Source organism: Rhopilema esculentum, chromosome 10, assembly GCF_057945365.1.
Source record: "Rhopilema esculentum isolate cy_ngs chromosome 10, ASM5794536v1, whole genome shotgun sequence".
In the NCBI taxonomy this organism is placed as follows: domain Eukaryota; kingdom Metazoa; phylum Cnidaria; class Scyphozoa; order Rhizostomeae; family Rhizostomatidae; genus Rhopilema; species Rhopilema esculentum.
The window spans coordinates 14,224,713-14,245,944 of record NC_142824.1 but is presented as its reverse complement, the minus strand read 5'-3'; the positions used below and the strand labels follow the sequence as shown (position 1 = coordinate 14,245,944).

The window sequence follows — 21,232 nt, the reverse complement described above, 5'->3', positions numbered from 1 at the left end:
TTTTTATCCAATCAGACGCTTTGTCTACCAAATCAGATCCCGCAAATCTTGCTTGGATTATCTACATTTTTCTCAAAAAACATCCAGCTGTTAAGGGAAACCACCAATGGAATTTTGGGCCGTTACAAAAATATACATTAAACAAAATCAGCGACAAATGAAAATCTTCAATGTTTATTAAACAGGATGTCTCTCTGATCCAGGGTCAAAATACTATTCTTTAATCATCTGGCATCACACCAACATAGCTTTTTGATTAAAAATCAATGTTGTTACTTAAATAACAAAAAGCAAGCTTACATTGAATGTTAATACGAATTTCTTAGATTTGTTTTGAATATTTTTTTTGGGGTTGAGGGGCATTGCCCCAGATGCTAATTAGAACGAGGCACCCAACTCTCCTGTTGCAAAAAAACAGTGAAATAAACTCACTGATTATACGTTGTTGATATCACTATCAGTTTTTGCTGATAATTGGGAAGCTACAAATATTCATTTATTTGGTGATGGACGTACATACCAATAATATGCCAAATATACATAATACATATGTACCCTGGCATATTCAGATTAAATGCCTGTAGAACTAGTTGTTAATAGAAGAAACACAATTGTGCCATTTTTCATGATTAGATGCAAAATTGAATAAAGTTTTTATTGTCTTAACCCTTCAGTCGTTATTATATCATGCCTTTTTTTTATTGTTGCTGTGTGAGATGAGAGTATCGAGATTGTTTCAGAGGAAAACTCTCTATTTCCTGATTAAAATTTGCTTTGCCAAATTAAGAATAACAAATGAAAAGAAATACAGTATAGCATGACAAAATAAATTTCTGCTTTCTCACTTATTTATTTCCGCTTATAAAAGAAGCCTGTAGATGTTTTTGTATATCTATGAATGTTGTTATTATAATAATTATTGAAATATTTAATTTCAAAAACGATGTTAGGGCTTTTTACATTTGGAAATTTTCATCAAAGCTGAATCCTTGATATGCCTCTTCTTTTCACCCTATTTTCAAGCACTTCAAGTACTGAAACACACTTTTTCTTGGCTATTTCTAAAATTAATGTTTCATCAAAAATCAATTGATTCTTTCGAATCCACTGAACGAGACTTTGAATAGCAAAGCCTGTAAATACAGTAATTAATGTTTGGATAGACAGTATTTATTGTAAAAGAACACTATTGGTACTTGCAAGTAGAACAGTTCTAAGTCAAGGAATAGGAAAAGGATCATCAAATGTGTATTTTTCTTGCCATGTATGAGAGAAAGACAATTTAAACATTTAAACATAATGTTTTGAAAATCTGAATTTTTAATTAGGTGAATCAAACAGCTCTTGAAACAGTAATTAAAATATAAATTAATCAAATGGCATAAATAAAAAACAAGTTAACATTAAAAACAAGTTAAAATTGAATTTCTGGATTCAAAAGCAAATTTAGCACCTAAAACCAAGGCTTCTTCAAAACATGTCTAAATAAAGTTCTAAAAATTATTTTTTTGCAAATAATTAACAGTGTTTTACCCACTTCAGGCTTTTCTAGATATTTCACAATAGCTGATAACACTTTTCTAACGGGAACTGTTCTAACCACTTGACTTGAATTCGGTACCTAGCTGAGGTGCTGAAAACCCCAACTACTTTCTTATTTTCCCGAGTGCATGACAAACTCTCCAGAGTGGCTTAACCACTATTCAGTACTATACCTAAAATAGTAATGGGTACCGGTAACCTAGTCTAAAAATAGCTCTTTTGGGCATTTTTGAAGTATGATTGGTTTTCATATTAATCAGCAAATCGCATCATGTGCTTTTACCAAACTTCAAGCCATTATCAAGACATGCACAATTCTACTGTTATGCAAGCAAGTTGTTTGACAAAACGAAAAATCTCAACAATCATAACATTTTCCTAATAATTCAGATCACATTGCTCAGTTTTGCAAGCTGTTTCTGATGGTGTCATCAGAATAATTTCAATTTGCTGGCCGTAAATTTTTCATGCTTCTGGAAAGGAACTTCCGGTCATTTTCCTTAATGTTCCCAAGCATAAATGATCAGTTGCCTTTACTCTTGTGATTTTAAAAAATTCGGTTAAGCTGATTGCTAGATGGTTATGTCAAATTCCATGTCTAATTGCTAGTCGGAGCTCAAGATCGTCGAAAGAACGTTTAGAACATTGCTTCCTGCAGTTAATCTCGATCGAATGCAAATAAAAGTGTCTTTCATTAACAGTAAAATTGAAAATTACGATATGTAAAAACTTTTTAATGCTGCAACCCTAAACCATCAATGTATCTTTTACAGCAGTCATGATGGTTAAGGTATCATCCTGTGGCGTAAGAACCATATTGATCTCACATCTGCTTTTGAGTTTCCGTGCTGTGTTAGCTACTGAATCAGGAAACTTGCTCCTTTTATTGCCTAGCTGACTTCATAGTACTGGGAACCCTCCGTTGCTACAAAATCACAAGGAAATGCTTCCTTGCTCTCCTCGTTGATTTCACATCCCCATATTGATGTTGCGGCTGCCCTCTTGATATTTAGAGAGGCACATCTACATCCACTTCCTGCTTCGAAGCAGTTTTTGCAAACGTTGAAACATTCCTCGGTAGAAGTGACTTGAACTACTTTTGAAAGATGCTTAACTAACGCCATATTTGTGAATTTGATGTTAGTAATGAAAGCAGAAGGAGCTTCTTTGTCGACTTGATTCGCTAGAATATGAAAAGTATATACTTAAACATTAAGTGATTGCAAGCTGATGTTAAAGCAAAGATTGTGAAAATTTAATCTTTATTACAGCAAAGGACGATATTTCAGGAATGTCAAGATTAATGAACATGTAAATGGACAAAGCAAAAGTTCAGGAAGCCCAAAAAGTACCAATTTCTACTGCGGAAATGAAGAAGTAGTTTACTTGAACACCTAGAGTATATGACTCATCAAGAATTTTAGATGTAGAATTAATTCATGTTTGTAATGCTCACGAGACGAAATTGAAAAACTGTACTAGACAGTTTCATGAATCAATGTTTCTGGCTCAAATTTCTTCTCGCAAAAACATTTAAATTGCCCTTGTTCCATTCAAGTTAGTTACACTGATGTCCCTATATCCTGAATTTTTCATATTTTAAACGTTTTGTTAATATGCTTTTCCTACGGGAACGATAATGTTAAAGAAAGTTACTTACTTTCATATGTTGAAAATTTTAAAGACTTGCCAAACGTCCCAATTCCTTTGTCTGTTTTACCAGCAATCTTGAATTCATAATGTTCATTTTTCTTTAAACCATTAACGGTGGTATTTAAAGCAGTGCTTATTGTTTCATTCCATTTGGTATCTTTGTTGCCTATTTTGAAATGTATGACATAGCCTCTTACGATGCCATTTCTATGCTCAACTGGTATACCTTGCCAACTTAACATTGCAGATCCTTTGCTGCCAGCAATATGAAAGGACACAGGAGCAGCTGTTGGAACTTAGAAAAAAACATAGACTTTGTTATGAACAATGACTTTTCGTTGGGTTGAACTACAACTTGTTAACTTGTTAACTTTCCAGCGGTTGTGTCAGTTCAGCGGTTTTGTTAGGTCAGCGATTTTGTTTGGTCAGCAGTTTTGTTAGGTCATCTGTTTTGTGTTGTTAGGCCCTATTTTGTTTTTGTAAGCACGTGTTGTAGTCTCAATTCCTATTGCTTAGTAAAGCCTATTTCTACGGCAATGAGATACGGCTTTCCAGGGCCTATTTCTCGTTGAAATTTTTTACTGACTTGAAAGAAGGAGAATCTCTATTCATGAATGCATTGCAAAAGTTGATGTAGAAATTTAAACCCTTAATTTGCTGCAGAGTGTGCTGCAAGGAAATGGTCTTAGTTAACAATTATCATCATCGACCGAATCATTGGCCTAGCAGCAGTTGCAAGTTAGTTGGGGCAGAACCAACGCTTTTCAAATTTACAGGATTCTCTCCTCTAAATGACGTTCAGAATTTTTCATAGACTTGAGATATTATGTGCTCATCAAAGCACATCAAGTAACTACCTATCTGTGTGTAATATCTTTTTATCCAATTATATAAATATCTAACTTGACACAAAGCTGTGAGTCCATCATGTCTTCCTGAAATAAGAGCTTTCGGTAAATCAAAATATAATATGAAACAACTTTTTACACTGCAATTCTCTCTATGAAAGGCATTTTATCAGTTATCATAAATATATGCTTCTGTTCAGAAATTCTAAATTCAGAGTATCTCACAAAGGTCTAAAAATAATGATAGATAAATTTCTCCGATTCCCTTTTCAATCGGCCCAGAAATGATAGAACTAGAATGAAGAAGTACTGTAAGCTATTTCTGCAAAATAATGATAAAAGTGATTTTTCTATTATGTATAATACCTGTATGTTGCAATAAACAAAGCAAATGTAATTATGCATTAAAATACATACTGTCTTCATCTGTTCTTTCTTCAATAGCCATAGTAAACACTCCGGCTCCCTTTGTTGTCATCCCAGCCACCTTAAACTCATAGTTTGTATATTTTTTTAGACCCACTGCCAAATATGAGTTTACATCTGCCATCCTGTCTGTCGTCATCCAGCTAGAGCCATTAGTTCTTTCTCGATATTGCACCTTGTAAAATAGTGGTATGCCATTCCAAAGCTTTTCGTCACTTAAAGGACGCCAGCTAAACAATATGGAGGTTGATGAATTCTTGATTGCAACTGGACTTTCTGGGGCTGCCTCAGGGACTACAATTAACATTGAAATCGAAAGTATAAGATGTTAACTATGAATGCGGATGTGATAAATGCTGCATGTATATCAAAAACATGCTGTAAGCAAGAAAGATAGATCGAGGTGAGGTATAATTGTCATTTATAACTTCATAAGGAATAGCCAAACGTTTACAAAAGTATAAAAAATCATCCTATTTACATAATAGTGCTTAAATAGAAAAATACAATAGTGGGCATTTCAATAGCAAGATAATTCTCAAAACTGTAGTAACATCAACTTTGGCTTTGTATCACTGTATTTAAATAAATATTCTTGAAATCAAGTTTATTTTTACAAACATAGCTCATATTTTAGTCACCTCTTTACAAATTTTCCTTTGAATAAAAGATTAAATACAGATGAAAATGTTTAAAAAGTTTCTCCAAAGAATCAAATGATCTATACTTATAAAATGGAATAGGTTATAAAAACGTTTATAAAAAGAGCAAAGAATGCATGATTAGAGTGAAAGCATAAAAAATGCAAATGGAGTGAAATATTGCGACAAAAAATACAAGATGCATTTTCATTATCCGCACTAGTGTATTATGTGCAATATAAACAGCTTTACTTAAAAAGTAGCATAAGCAATGTAATATTCTTACTGTCTTGATCAGTTTTCTGTAAAGAGCTTTCAGACATGATATTTTGACTACTGCCATTTATTGTACCAAAATAAAGGGCATAGAACCGATAGGCTGTGTATTTTTTCAACCCTGATACCATACGTGTTTGTGGGAGACTGCCCGTTACGGTTATGGTACGATAGTTTGTTGCATTTCCGTCTTCATAATACCGAATTTCATGGTCCGGAATATATGTCCATCCGTCTAGAGGAGGGAGATACGGAACAGAAAAGAGTGTTGCAGTGATTGCCGTTGAGTTTATCACAGTCAAAACTGGAACTGGTATGCTCTTTGCTGTATCACCTAAAAATTGAATTACATTTCCTAATCAACTTCTTATAAGTGCAAATTTGACAAACAATTGAGTGTTTTTAAGACAAATATTCAAGCAATTTTCAAAAATGTATTAAATCAATATTTTCTAAATAAATAATTTTTTTTCAAAAATCTTCAGCATTGTTCTAGCAACATTTAAAAAATTATCTCAGTAATTCTTTCATGAATGTGTTAGCAATTTTTTGCAAGAATTTTTGTAATTCAGCAATATGCAGTAGAGAAAAACATCTTAGCAAAATGTTGTAGCAAATATTTCAGCAGATATTTTTGAAAAGTTTTCAATAATCTGGCAAACATTTTAACTGTCAGAAAATCCTGTTTAAAGCTATTAAGAAAAACACATTTTTGTGGTGGACAGGGGACACCATAATTATCTGTGTTATGGAGATCAACTGCTTCAAGTGAGGCGAAGTGAAATAATTTGAAACAAATATTCTTCTTTTATCCTCCTTTTTCTTAAGAAAGTACTCGTCCTTGAAGCTTCCAGAATCTGTGCCAATTCCAGAAAAAAGACAAATAGCCCTGTCTATGAAGTGAGGGGGAGTTAGTGGGATACTTTTCAGATTCCTACAAAACAATGCACCGGCACACACTGCCAAAACAGTTTATTCGTCGGCACGGTATCAACGTCGATGGAACCCAAATTCCAGTTTTATTGTTGATTTTCAAAATTTATACGTTTGAGTTTGATTGGTACAAGTTACATTTCTGCTGGATTTGGGCGGTACAATACTTTAGTAAGGAGAGTGTATGCCCTGCTTCGCGGTACAATTGAAGGTCCAATTCTTATAAAACTATCAAATTTTATAGTTTGTTGTCGATAATTTTTATCGGCAGTAAAATGCTCGAAAATAATTAAACGGTAGAGTATGATGGATCTTGGCAACATTCACAGCTTTTTTCTTGCTCAAAAATGTTTATACAAAGGACAAACATTATTATGTTGTTTCAGAGAAAAATGCAGGTGTACCGGGTTAACATTGGGAACTATAACCGGCCGATAAATTGGGACATCATCAGGTTAACAGATTTCCCTGTCATTCAACACTATAAAATGTTTTTGGTAATTGAGACTTCGTCTTGTAATGTTTATCAGAAAAATGAGAGCAAAATTGTTTTTTCACTTTCCTCTAACCCACCTTCTTTGAGATTACGTATCATTCCACTCCAAGATGAAGAAAAATTACCAACATTGCTTTTTCTATGTCTAACACGTATGTAGTCATTTCCAATTGAATCTGCTGTGAAGATCTTGATCGGGTATTCAACAGACTTAGACAGTTGTCCTGTGTTCATAGTTATTGATGTTGGGTTTCTGTAACTACAAGGTAATAATTTACAAGAATTTCTACAGCGATTCAAAAATAATACATAACAAATGCTAAGAAGGAACTTGCCTTAACTATGATACGTTGAATCGTAGAAGCTCTTGATAGATAAAATCTCACCATAAACAGTCAAAATTACAGAAGCGAAAGCTACTTCTGTCCATTTTTTGATCAATACTACAAATTTTCTTCAACACTCACTTTATAATTATAAAGCGCTGTATATCGAGTTAGCATATTATATCGCTTTGTTTACAGTACCAATAATATGCAGGATTTAATAAGCATTGTTGTTATAAATCAATTTGTCTTTATTTCGCCTTATCTGTGAGGCTTGGGAGAAAATAGTGATTCAGCAAACTGGGTGCTCACCTAACTACTTCCTGTTAATTAAAAGGGACTTATTTAAGTCAGTCAAGAGAAACTAAAATAGCTTAAGTCATCTGACTGGTCAATTATTTGATTGAAAGATGCCAGCTCCAGCTTTAATTTTTGCATCAATTTTGTCTGGCACTTTCACTTCGACTGATATATGCTGGCAGTCTAAATCATGTAAAGCACTTCTCTGAGAACAAGACCAATTATAGGCATTTGCCTCTTACAATCAAACACCTTTGGGCATTAGCTCTCCTGGCAACTATCTGACAAGTGTGGAATTTTCTCATATAAACCCAAAGAGCTGTCGCTAGAAAATTTTCATGGTGGGGACGGGGTGCAGAACCAGTGTATTGTCGGAAGTGTTTCTTGAAAGGTTATAATTTTCATTGATAAGACTCGCAAATGTTTATCCTCAAGAATTTTAAGATTGCAGATACTTTCAAAAAGAAGAAAATATCTATGTAACTATTTTAATGAATTTTATTGTTGTTAACTGTTCAGAACTTAATTCTTCTATGTTTCAGTTTGCCCAAGAAGCTGCAACTGCATCTATATTGATAGCGTCGATTAGATCCATTTCGCATTACATTAGCATAAGAGAGTTTAAACGATCATCAGTCATTTGTCGTTTGCAAGTAGGTTTTCACAAACTTCAGACGGCTAAATGTGCGTTTATTTTTAGCAACAGTGACCAGTGCTGTCATCAATAGCGTCAGCATCAGAAGCTAGATCCTTGCCAATAATTTTCCAATGACTGATGAAATTCCCAAACTCTGCATGTAAACATTTAGTGTCAACTGGAACATGTTTGGGTTACATTTTCACATTTGTTTCTTCAATGAAAGGTTCTTTCAATGGAGGTTGCAAGGAAGAAAGAGGTTTTACTTTTTGGAGACATTGTGACAAGTTGAAACAAAATTGCTGTATCTGCACATCAAGAACCATAAAGAAATCCGCTTTAAACAACTGGAAGATGGTCTTTGCTGTTCGGGTTTCTGGATTCTTGTCAATTCTTCTTGGCTGCCTTTGTAGCTTCGATATTTGCTTCAAATCGGAGCAGCATATTTTCAAAAACGGTATTTAAAATGTTGTCCTTCCGAAGTTATTATAACCACTGATTAAAACTAGCAGCTGTCAACTGCCTTCATAAAGCGGAGGAGAAAACCAGTAAGAAAGATTACAGACCGATGAGTGTATTGCCAACTGTTTCAAAGGTGTTTGAGAGACTTGGATAAATAGATTATTGATTATATGCAAACATCATTCCTGTCACGTTCATGTGGTTTTTGTAAAGGGCACAATGTGCAACTCGCGTTTGCTTGAATGCTTGAAAAATGGAAAGCAAGCTTAGACAAGGAGGAAAATGTTGGCGCAATCCTAATAGACCTATCAAAGCATTCGATTGTACTAAACATGACCTCCTTATAGCAAACTAATTGCTTGCGGATTCAGCCATGAATCACTGTTTTTTGTTAACATCTACTTGGAAGATAGGCATCAGAGAGTTAAAGTCAATGGGTTATACAGTATCTACAAAAAACTGTTCCTTGGTGTTCCACAAGAATCAGTTCTTGGTTTCCTGTTTATTGTAGCTTTCAGGCTCTCTGGTAGTTGTAGTTAGGCGTGCCGTTGCTATCCAACTTGTTCACTGTGCTACTCACTGCTTTGCCACGTTATGAAAGTATTTATGTCGAGTCATGAACGGAAATATTGAATCTCGCGCAGATTTGATGAAAAAGGACATCCCTAGCTTTTTCAAAACTCTTGCGCGGGGACTTTTTTGTCCAATTTGATCTAGCAATAATAGCGTTATCATCTCATTTTGAGATTCTTGAGCCATGTATGTGACATTGTATTCCCTGGAAGGACGACTGTTCATCCAGCTATATAGCAGAGGACATTGTCAAGATACCAACTACTTAATTTGAATGAAGTTTCCATTCTGTTCCCATTTTTCATCACCACGAAAGACAATATCTTGTGCCAAAATCTTTGCTACATCCATTAAAACCACGACCGCTCCTAAATCTTCTAACTTGTGAACTTCTTCTTGGATTTCTACATTTTGTGCGGACCTATTCAGCGTGATATCAATATGACACAGAGGGTCGCACAAATATGTATAAGACCATATAGCCTCTTTGTGGCTGTCAGAGCTAAAATGGCTGAATAGCTTACGTTTCTTGACTGTTCCGCGACTTTTAATCTTACTCCAAGATGAAACACCATGCTATGTCCACCCTGATACTTGGTTTGGTTCTTTAAACAAAGAACATACAAAGTAGAATGCTGCATCTTCTGTGATGCTGTATTCCAAGTGGGGATATTCTTCGTACCATCTTGAACTAAACTGCCCCGTTTTATGTGCTGGTTTGTCATTCTTTGATGGAAATCTTACAAGCTTTGTTCTGCAGGGTCCCTTTTCTATAAATTACGTTTTCTGATTTACATTCAGAGATTGAGACCGCAATCCGGGATCCGAATTTGGCATTTCAATCAACGATCGCGGTTTATGCTCTACTAACATCTACTCGTCGTGATGTTTCAGTAATGGGGCCAGAATCAGCAAGTCTTTATGATACTTAATGTTGTGAGATGCTCGATAATTATCATCAAATGTTTGACAACGGCCATGTACAGGCCATTTCAGTTTAATTCTTTTTCTTGCAGGTGCAGAAACTTTTTCCCTTATTTCATTAAACACATACAGGCAACCCAAAGAGAAGAAGAGATGGTGAGAGTGACCCTGTGCTACAAATAAACAAAATTTCAAGAACGGAAGCAAAGTTTCAAGAAGCAACGCTACAAGCAATTAACCTCTGATAAAGGCGCCGCGCCTGAAAAAGATGTTGCAATGTGAACTGAAACACATCTATTCAACTGCGGGTTGCAAGTTTTCAAGACGGTGCCGAAAAAAACTCAAATTATCGAAGATTTGCCGACAATGTTTTGGTAAAGGGAGGAGGGGGTTGTCTGGTGGCGATTTGCCCAGTTTGGAGGGAGCACCACAGGCTTATCATTAATTTAAAATCAATAAGCATTATACAACTTAGATCGTTATATCTTTTACATTCTTGTAAAATTTTGCAAGCAAACAAATGATGCCACAGGAAATATAGCAACACTGTGACCATTAAATTACACATATTTACTTCAAGTTAGAGCAACATCAAATGATACAAATCACATGTTATAGATTATTCATAACAAATAGCGCTTACAGGCACCGCGGAGCAATGGGTTGGGAGGAGGGCTTTAGCCAAAAATGGTTATTGATTGGCCAATATTTGATTCATATTAAAGTCCCTTCAGTTTTTGTCAATTGCCTTTAAAATTAGTACTTACTCTACAATAACAAATGTACCAAGACTTGACTCCACGCTGCTGTATGTCAGGAAAAATTCACAGATCTCATTGCACCACATTTCGAGCTGGTATGTATAGTTTTCTGGAACGTTCAAGTACCCGATGTAGAGCAAAGCATAGTTATTTCCAAAGTCTTTAAACTGATATGTTGAGAACAACGTAGAGCGACATGTCCACGACGATGGGCTGTTTGGATATTTCAAATTGTTGTTGTAGAAGTACGCTATCTTAAGAGGATGAGCTCCTAAATTGCAATCTTCATATCTTTGAGCTAGGATTCCAGTCCATTGGTAATGTTCTGTAAATGAAATAAAACAGTTGTTTTGCAACAATTTTGAAGAATATTAAGAAACTAGTATAAATAGACTCAAATAAACAAACAAATATTATCAAAAAAGCAGATTAGGTAGGTTGACTTACTAAGTTGGTTGGAAATGAAATAACTATATTTGCTACTCACTCTATCTGAAACATACCGAATTTAAAAAACACTAATTACAACGGCTGTCTTTAAAAGGATCCCGAAGGTCACGTTACCGATGACGTCAAAAAGGTTATGTTTCCTAGACTCAAAACCATTGTAACCTCTTAAGTATATGTCTGACTTCAATATAAATGCTAGATTCGGGCTCGCCTGAAGAAAAGCTTTCCAATGATATATACATATCATTATTTTAACGATGTCAGCAATTTTCAATGATGGCGTCATCACTTGCAAAATGGCCGTCGAACAGTACATTTTAAGACAAAAGCTCTGATCTAATCAAACGCATTCCTGGATCGTTTACTAATGTCTTCTTAATGTCTACAATAATTTTATAACCCACTATCGTATAAGCCCCCATCCAAAAATATAAGAAATGAATAAGCCCCCAGGGGACTAATTCGAGGATTTACGGTATATATTCGCCTCAAATCCATTTACCGCCCGAATCCTCCGACGAAATAAAGTCATAAACTTCCCTTTCACTCTCTAGTTCATCAGAATGTTCAGTGCTACTTAGGTCAGAGTCTACCTGGTCTGTTGTTTCCTTGTATTCGTTACTAGCACTGATTTCGTCGACACTACGGGCCTTTTTCGGTACCTCTGTACATCTCTTGCATTTCTTTGGAGCAGGGAGATTTTCACTGCCACTTTCGCCATTTGCCCAAACACTTTCTGAAAGTCGGCTCTTGTTTTTCCGTCTTGACTTCAAAAAAGGAGGCAGCAGGGGGCATGTGAAGCAAAAAGATTTCAAGGAAGATACTTTAGAAGACCCTTCCAGCCACAAATTTCGAAAAAAAGTCTTGACGGACGGTTTTACGCAACGCAACCAGCAGTAGGTTTGCCTGCGCGCTCTCAGAATGGCTATCTTCTAGGAATGTGAATCAGGAAGTAGTTTGATGTTACTTTCATCCATTCTATTCTTCGTCTTGTTTCCACATAGCTTCTCTTGACCTTGCCAGAATACATTACCATTTGAACAAACTTTTGAAAATTATCTATATCGCTATCACTAACCACTTTTTCTTCTCCAAGGCTGTCAAGCAGTTCAAGGTATCGCGGACTGTCTTCAGCAACCTTACCTTTCCTACGTTGCGGAAAAATAGCAGGGCCGTAAATCTGTCATGTGAATTGGGGGGGTCAGCAGAGCGAATGAATATAAAGTATGCAGTGGGTCATGGCACCACAAGGGATTTATGATATGTGTTATGGAAACAGTTGAGGGGCAAATTATTTTAAAAACAAAAGTCAATATTTTTGGATTTCTCAATATTTCTGCTCTATAGAAGGTATTTACAGATATTCCTTGGTACATTGAATTGTGTGTATGATTGTGTGTATGTATGTAGGATGGATAACATTTTTCAGAGACAGCCCAAAGAAATTGAACCTTGGAAGCTAAGAATCAAGTTTACTCTCGTAGGAGGACCCACCATGGTTGGGTCCGACGCGGAAGGAAATTTTTGAAATTTTACCTTCTAGAAAGGCTAAAAAAGCATCCCCCAGACTAAATTTAATAAAATACTAGAATCGCTCAGGATAGAAAGTTTGGCGTTTCTCAGAAGAACACAGATTATTGTTTATTGGGTGAAATTTTGGAGGGGAAGAGTCATGCTTAAACCTTAGTGACAGACTTTGGGGAAATATGGGACACTGTTGTATTGATTGGTAGAAATTTACTTTCTGAACAGAAATGTGCGTCTTCCTTATTTTGACTGATTTCAGTAGGCCATGCTTACACATCAAAAATGAATACATTTTAATGATACAAAAAGTGATTTACTAAACAAAAATAAATAATAGACAAATAATAGAAATGTACGTAAATAAGTTAGTAAATAGGTCAAATAAAATGACAGATTGCTCTCTTTTTATTTCATACTCTGTTTTCAAAAATAAAACGGTAGAAAACAGTAGAAAACGGTAAAAAACGGTAGAAAACGGTAAGTTTTTATATTGTAAAAATTATAAAAACCACTCTGCTTACAAAAATAACCTTAGTGGCTGAGGTTTGTTGCAATAACACAGAAAACGTAGTTTGGTTCTAACCCGGCTACCAGGGATTTCTTTCTTCCAAGAAAAATGATGATAATTTCTCCAAAAAAATCGTTTTGCTCCAGATTTTTGGGGGGGTCCAGTCCCCCCCCCCGTCCCCCCGGGATTTACGGCCCTGGGAAATAGGATTTAGAATTACACCCAGATAAAGCATGTAAAGCCTGTAGATTAAGGCAAACATCTATTCCGAAATGGGAACCACTTGCGTTTTACATGGAGAAAAGCAAAAGCCCAATGTGTCTTCCTTCAGAAATCAGTCTTATAAAATCAATTTGCTTCTAATTTCGATACAGGAGATCACGGCATTTAAATCCTTGCAACGTGTTTTGGTAATACACTTCTAAATGACCTCTTAGCCCAGGTTCACCAACTTATACCCAGCTTCAGGAGCAATAAATTTGATAAGGCTGTGCATCCGCGCTCGGTACGTTGGCATCGGTTTGATGGAGCGAACTGCTGCCACTCCGTCTACTATCCAAACGGCAGACTTCGGAGGCATGTCTTTGACCCATTGCCACTCTTCGAGCAAGAGTCGTTGCAAAGTTACTTTGTCTGACTGACACAAAGTTAAACCAGCTGTAGCGATAGTAATTGAAAGAGGAACGGTTGTCATGGGATGAGTAAATGCATCGAGCAGACTTCCTGCCTTCAAAATGAGTAGTTAAAGGCCTGTTTTTGTGTTCCTTGACCACGGTAATTGCACAAGGGGTCCCCTTGACCTTTTCAAGATCTATCTTCAACTTTGTTTTTCTTGATCGGCGTGAAGAATTAAACGCTGCCATTAATCAGGCGATCATTTGTGAAGCGATGCATATTCTCTTCTCCCATGATCGACGCTGCAAGGAGGTCAGTAGAATTTTATTGATCTAATTCTTCACCAGTTAAAGTCGATTTTGCAGGAGCAGCAGAAAACCGATTGGTTCCATAGCTTTGAAGAGTTCTCTAAGGCTATCATTTTGCTTCTGAAGGAGCTTTCTTCCACCTGGAAATGCTGTAATTGTGAATTGATGATGACTTTACGAAAAAGTATTGCTTCAGAGCCTCTCTAAACTTGCTATGAATGTGGGACGTAGCAATCCAAGTGTTAACCGCATTAACGTTTGCTGAATCCAGACATGTATGGACCTGCAGTCCCTTTGGATCGTGATTAAAAAGCTCTGTATGTAAATCGCAATGAATTGCAGAGAATTTGTTTTGAAATTTCCGCCAAATCCTTATTTGTTCCAATCTTGAAATGCGGTAGTTTGTTCAGCGTCACCCTGTAATGATTGAAGTGCAATGGAGAAGCAGATGCTGGTATGCACAGTAGCGGGCATAGTTGATGTGATTCAATGCAAATGTAAGCAGAATCATATTTCGCACTGCTTGCAAAAGTAGCTTAGTGTTGCTTTTCTGCACAGCTGTTACCATGCTCAACAAAGCAGACAAATTGTTCAGCCTAGCGATTTCAAGACACTTTTCAGTTTTTTGACGATTTTCAAGAATCAACAGTTTTTTGCATCAATCTGCCATTGCTTATGGGCATTGACTGTGTGGGTTTTTTGGAAAAGACGTTGGTGAACCCATGAGTTGATAAAAGCAACCCATCAGCACCTTGACCTGGCTATACAAGTCAGCATTCGTTCACATATTTTGGTTTATCTTTGCCTTCCCCATTTCATCCGCATGAACAAAAACATTAAATATGTCAAGATCATATCTAAGAAAGAATCAAGGTATTTTCCTTGCATACTGGATAGACAGGCATCTTATGAGTGGTTGGCAAGTTATCTAGCCCAGTCAGGGTTATTAAATAAAGGCTTTGAAATAATAAACCATATAATAACTGTTTCCTCCTGTCTCCTGGCAATGCCAATGATATAAGCCCTTGGCCTTTGTGCAAAGCTCGGTTTCGTGCGGACGGCTTCAGGTCCGATCTTCGGAAACAATTATTTTATTTAATTAATAAAATTAAAAGAATAATAATGAAAAACTGTGGATGGCGAAGGAGGAGCTTCTTCTCCGTTATAAGAAAGTTTCAAGCAAAATCATGCATAATGTAAAATTGCGATAATGCCAAATTGTGCCTAGCAAAATCAGAGTCAGCTCGCTGGTCGACGGCCATTTTGAAAGTGATGACGTCATCATTGAGAATTGCTGACGTCATTAAAATAGTGATATGTATATATCATTGGAAAGCTTTTCTTCAGGCGAGCCCGAATCTAGCAGTTATATTGAAGTCAGACGGAATTGTATATACGACAGTTTAGAAGTTTTTGAAAATGTTGTAAGGGCTTAAAGGTCATATGAACCGAAAAACGATGTTCACATATTTGGTAGAGCTTTTTTCGCTTGTCAAGACGCCGTTTCATTTTTCATTCTACGACTTCAACTTGTCTAGATATGGCGCTCGAAAGCCCGAAAAAGTGACCTTCAAAAGCGATGCCACTCGAACGCGGTCAGATCGACGCTGTGACGTAATAGGTTTGACACGTCCCTTCCATAGCCATTGGAACCTTTGTCAGTGATGTTGATAAAAAAAATCTTGCAAAACAAGATAAAAGCACGAAACTTTGTCAGAATACAGAACTTGACACGCTGAAAAAGATAGGATGCATATCTTATCTGGCAAATGCCCCCTTGTGCTATTTTTAGACTGGGGTACTCGATTCCAGGCCTTTGAAGGGGTTTTTCCATAAATCAGTTGAAGATCGCGATAAAAGCATGAAACTTTGTGAAAGTACATAGTTTGATATGCTGAAAAAGATAGAGTGCGGAACCCAGTTGGCAAATTATCCCTTGTGCTATTTATAGACTGGGGTACTTGATTCCAGGCCTTTGAAGGGGTTTTTCCATAAATCAGTTGAAGATCGCGATAAAAACATGAAACTTTGTGAAAGTACATAGTTTGATACGCTGAAAAAAAACGTGGAACCCAGTTGGCAAATTACCCCTTGTGCTATTTATAGACTGGGGTACTTGATTCCAGGCCTTTGAAGGGGTTTTTCCATAAATAAGTTGAAGATCGCGATTAAAGCATGAAACTTTGTGAAAATACATAGTTTGATACGCTGAAAATGATAGTATGCAGACCGAAGGTGGCAAATTACCCCTTGTGCTATTTTTAGACTGGGGTACTCGATTCCAGGCTTTTGAGGATTTTTTCCCAAAAATCCGTTTCAAAACACAATTAAAGCAAGAATCGTGCTGCAAGTACATGACTTGATCGCTGAAGATGGGATACTGCCCCCAACTGTCAAGTACCCCTTGAGCTATTTTTAGACGAGGGTACCTGTTCCCAGGCCTTTGAGGATTTTTTTCAAAAATCAGTTGCAAAATACAAGGAAGTCCAAGGAATTTGAAGGGTTTTCCCATAAATCAGTCATGGAACTTTGCAAACGTACGTACAACAAGATTGTTCTAGAAAACTATATGCACATTGTGCAGCAAAATAATTTTGTAAGGATAATCAAATTGTAGTTATGACATGGTAATTTGCATTGAGAAAATTTAAAAAAGACTTTAGGAATATAAATCTCAAGTACATGAAAAAAATTCTTTGCTTTTCAAGTTCATATCAAATACATTTTTGGTAGGATTCCAAGCATTGGGCTGGGCCCGGCCTTGCTTTCGGCGGCCCTGGGGAAATACTTGATGTTCGTTCAGTTCCTTGTGACAACACTTCCTGATTCAACAGCAAGTGTTGTTTTTATTGCACAAGTGAGAGCAGTTCGTACTGCCTTTGAGTCTTGTCCTTGAAATATGAGCCGGCAAGGAAGAGAACGTCTTTGTGAACAAGATCCTTGAAGGGGTTTTATTCTGTTACACCGTTATTCATGCCTGTTTGTTAAACCATCAGATGTGAGCGTGTCCTACGTCTCGTTTATTTCTCGGCTGCAGCAGTACTTCCTTGTCTGATAAGCGATTATGTTGAGCACTTTGTACACAAGCACCTGTGATAGAAAAATATAATCACGATTCAGTCTTTCCCTTTTCCCACCAATTTAATGAAATAGAGTTCGCTAATCTAGTGAAAGCTTACACACAGTAAGGTCTGTTTATCAGGTTAGTCTCCCGTTTGCTTTAGGCCAGTAGGCCAGGCTCGTGTTTGTGAAAGTTTCTGCCTTGAAATACTATAAATTGTAAAGATAATGGAAAAATAAAGAATTTAGTTTACCTTTGATTCAAGGCAATATGTCTCTCAAACCAAACTCCATGCTGTGTTGATCAAACGCAATCTTCATTCCCAGGACACAGAAGAGAAAAAGTATTCTGTGCCCAGGATGGTCCTAGTCCTCTCCCTCACATCGTTCGACGAGGCTTGACGATTCTTTTTCGGAGGATACCGGTGTTAGGCGCCCCCGGTGTTATGTGCTAGTAAAGCTAGAAAGGCAACCAAATTCAGCCAATGCTACCTCACTCATTTAATTCATTCGAAGACTGATCCAAATCAAAATTACCATACGTCTCCTCTGCAGTTGCTTAATGTTTATGTTTACTACGGCTTCAAGGCCAAGAACATGTCAAACCTATTACGTCACTTCCTGTCTTCTCGTCCCAGACCCCGGTATCACTTTTGGTCTCCAAAATTAAGTTTTAAAGTTGAAATTTTGGTGTCTTACAGGTATCTTTCGAAAATTTAACCAAGATTTTCGCAATCAGCGCCATCAATTTGCATAAAATGGCCAATAAAAAATTTCGTTTCATATGACCTTTAAATTATTTGTTATACAATATAGTTCCATAATCAGCCGAGAAAAAAAGGTTAGGCAACGCGGTCGATGGTTGAGAGGAATGCCCTGCCTATTATAGGCGCTGACTTCAGACCCAAGAGTCTGTGGTTCGAGTCTCTGGCATAACCAAACTTTCACCCAGAGTGAGGAGAATCGCAAGGACCAGAACACTGCTCGATAAGCATAAGCATCTCAGTGTCCTAAAAACTACCTTCGGATGCTAGGTAGAAACAAATACAAATACAAATACGAAATACAAATATTTTATTTTGCATTTTTAACAGTGATTTGCCGATTTCTAGCTAATTACAACCGTGATTTTCCTTTTGCAAATTAACCGTTTTTTGTACTTTCCCATCTGAACTCGTGAAATTGTATCCTGCATTAATTCGAGCAAATTTCTCAGGATCCTCGAGAATCTCTTATCTTTTATTGGCAAGAACTCTATGAATCACGATACTCGATGAAATTCATAAAAGGGTAACAAATTAATATTTAGAGGACTAATTCAGGATTATAATTCTTCGAATAGCTTTTAAAAATTGAACTTTTCGTAATTCTAACGATTTTACGATCCCGCACAGATTCACAATTATACAGGGTTGACTATACACAATTCTGGCCTAAAATAATTTCTATTTATTGAATGTCAAAGACTCGACATTTACTGGAAGCAATTCAACTACGTTGTATTATTGCCAAATGTTACACTTAAAGGCATTGAGTTATGATAAAATGGATTGGGTATACCCTAAGTGCCAAAATCAGGTGAGTCATGGTTTTCATGACTGCGATGCTATTGGTTGACCTGGAACTGGTCGTACTGATTGCCAATACAATTTCCATCAATTGCAAGTTGTCAACAACGGATGCATATATCACATAGAACAGCAGCGATCACGTCGAAACCAAATGACCCCCTATAGAGAAGGCCTATTCACCCTGACTCAATGACTTTAAGGAATGTCAGAAATGCAAATCTAGAAATCTGCATCCCCGGCTATCATCGAATGGTTGAAGTTTTATAGTTAGCAAGCAGACGGACCATCTAAACAGGAAGACATGTGAACTTGGTTTTTGCGTTTGCAATTACAGACAGGAAATACCAACAATACCAACGTCAAAATATAACAACAACTTTTTAGATTCAAACGTCAGTAAAGGCCCTATTACACTATCACATTCAGGTACAATTTGCTTCACATTTTTTCTGTGATCGCAGAAAACGAGAGAATGCGATAGTGTAAGTCACCGCTTCAAGTTGCTTGTATTTGCTTGTTGAGTGGAAATTTAATCCATATTGAGGAATTTTAATCCATCTTGAGGAAAAAACTTTTGATCGCTGTTCAAAAAGATTTCCATCATCTTCAAGTTTTTCAAAGGAGCCGACAATTAACATAAAATATTGCTCACGTGACGAACATTTTGGCCGACAAAAAATCGTAGTTAAAGAATGAGTGAATCGGAATTGGCAAGATTTAAACAGTGGATGGCACAAAGATGTCAGGAAGAGCAAAGGTAAGATATCAGTTAAATTTTTGAAAATAATTATTTCAAATTGTGGAAATTCCGAAAGAATGTTAGGCCAATTCCGAAAGGATGTTAGGCCAATGTTACACATTAAATGACTGCATGACAACGTGATTGATGGGCGATGGAGGGAGAGTAACATTGGCTTATTTCTGGAACCTTTCCTCGCTAGACTGAAGGGTAATAAGCCTAAAGTTTAAGCCGAAAAAATTAGGAAAATATTCGCAGAACATTTTTATGCTCCCGGCGAGGTCCAGATAATTTTTTATTTGTGCATTTTGTCTATTGGATGGATTGTTCTCTATTTCTGTTGCTCAAAACCTTTAATGTGTAGCTAAGGACGCGCCATTCTTAAAGAAAACTTGTGAAACCCGAACCTCTTTTTATCTAAAAATAGTCCTCTGCCCGTTTTAACTACCTTCCCCGACTATTTTAGTTCTCAGAGCATGAATCCAATCTTTTCTTCACGCGAATACTTGGTAAAAAGTCTCGAAATTCTCTCCCCGGGGCTGACATGACGTCAGAATTTGTCGGCCCCTTTGAAAAAAAATGATGGTAGATATTTTATTTTGACCCAGAGTCAAAATAAAATCTTCAACGATGGATCATTATCGCCAATTAAGCGGATTAAAAACGACAGATAGCATCAAACTTTTTTCAGCAATTTAGCCTTTTACACGATCGTTGTCGTTCATCGCGGTCCAATATCGAAAAAAAATTTAAGGAAAAACGATCGTGTAAACCCGCCTTTACACCATCACATTCTCTCGTTTTCCGCGATCACAGAAAAAATGTGAAGCAAATTGTACCTGAATGTGATAGTGTAATAGGGCCTTAAGACAAAGTCATTACTTCAATGTTGTCCCGATTTGATATGGTGCAAGAATTTTCCATATTATCTACGCCTTATTATTATTTGTTTTTAACAAGTAGTCATGTATAATTGCTTCTCATCTTTTCAAACATGGATTGTTCTTTTGAATAATTGAATCAAAAAGTTGCCCCCTATTAAGAGATACACGAAAAAAGCATCAGTTATAAGTTTTCAATTGAGTCAATTTAGCTGATAATTATGGGTCTGTTAAGTTTTCTTGATACTTGATAACTGCGGATTAGAGGTGACACCCCTGGGCAGATAATCTAAAATATGAAAAGTTACATAATTTGCTAAAATTCCTTTCATACCCATTGATCGTTGCAAGTAGGTTTTATTTATAGGCTTAACCTCTGTCAAATCCGGAAACACTACTCCGACTCGAGCAAAATCTTTGCCTACACAATCACCTTTGTGATATACCATCATGTCATATCTAAAGCCTTTGACTATATCCACACCGTCAGAATCGACACTAGGGAAGAATAAAAAAGATATATGTTTTCATTTATTAAAGTGGCGATAAATGGTCGACATATTGTGCTTTTTTTTCATTTTCTATTCATATAATGCAGTAACTTCAAATGATCATTAAACAACATGTTCGATGATATGATTGGTATTGTTTTATAAAAGGATTATATAAGAATTTTCAAGTTGCAATAAAATCAATGTTATTCTTTGAAAAACTCTAGACAAAAGGAGTTCGTTTTCACCTTAGGACTCCACTGGTAACATTCTAAAAGGCAAGC

At 36.4% G+C, this 21,232-nt stretch overlaps 1 protein-coding gene and 1 pseudogene across 1 annotated transcript; both read right to left on the bottom strand.

The window, feature by feature from the left end:
- Positions 1-808: 808 nt before the first annotated feature.
- Positions 809-21,161, bottom strand: LOC148959429 (receptor-type tyrosine-protein phosphatase F-like). Its single transcript, XM_089110399.1, has 7 exons — positions 20,792-21,161; positions 10,805-11,123; positions 6,893-7,074; positions 5,397-5,720; positions 4,461-4,763; positions 3,203-3,490; positions 809-2,725 (listed from the first exon to the last, which is right to left on the bottom strand). The coding sequence occupies exons 1-7, from the start codon at positions 20,907-20,909 to the stop codon at positions 2,433-2,435; spliced, it is 1,827 nt and encodes a 608-aa protein (XP_088966525.1). The 5' UTR covers positions 20,910-21,161; the 3' UTR covers positions 809-2,432.
- On the bottom strand, positions 7,377-10,093 carry LOC148959430 (uncharacterized; annotated as a pseudogene).
- Positions 21,162-21,232: the final 71 nt, after the last annotated feature.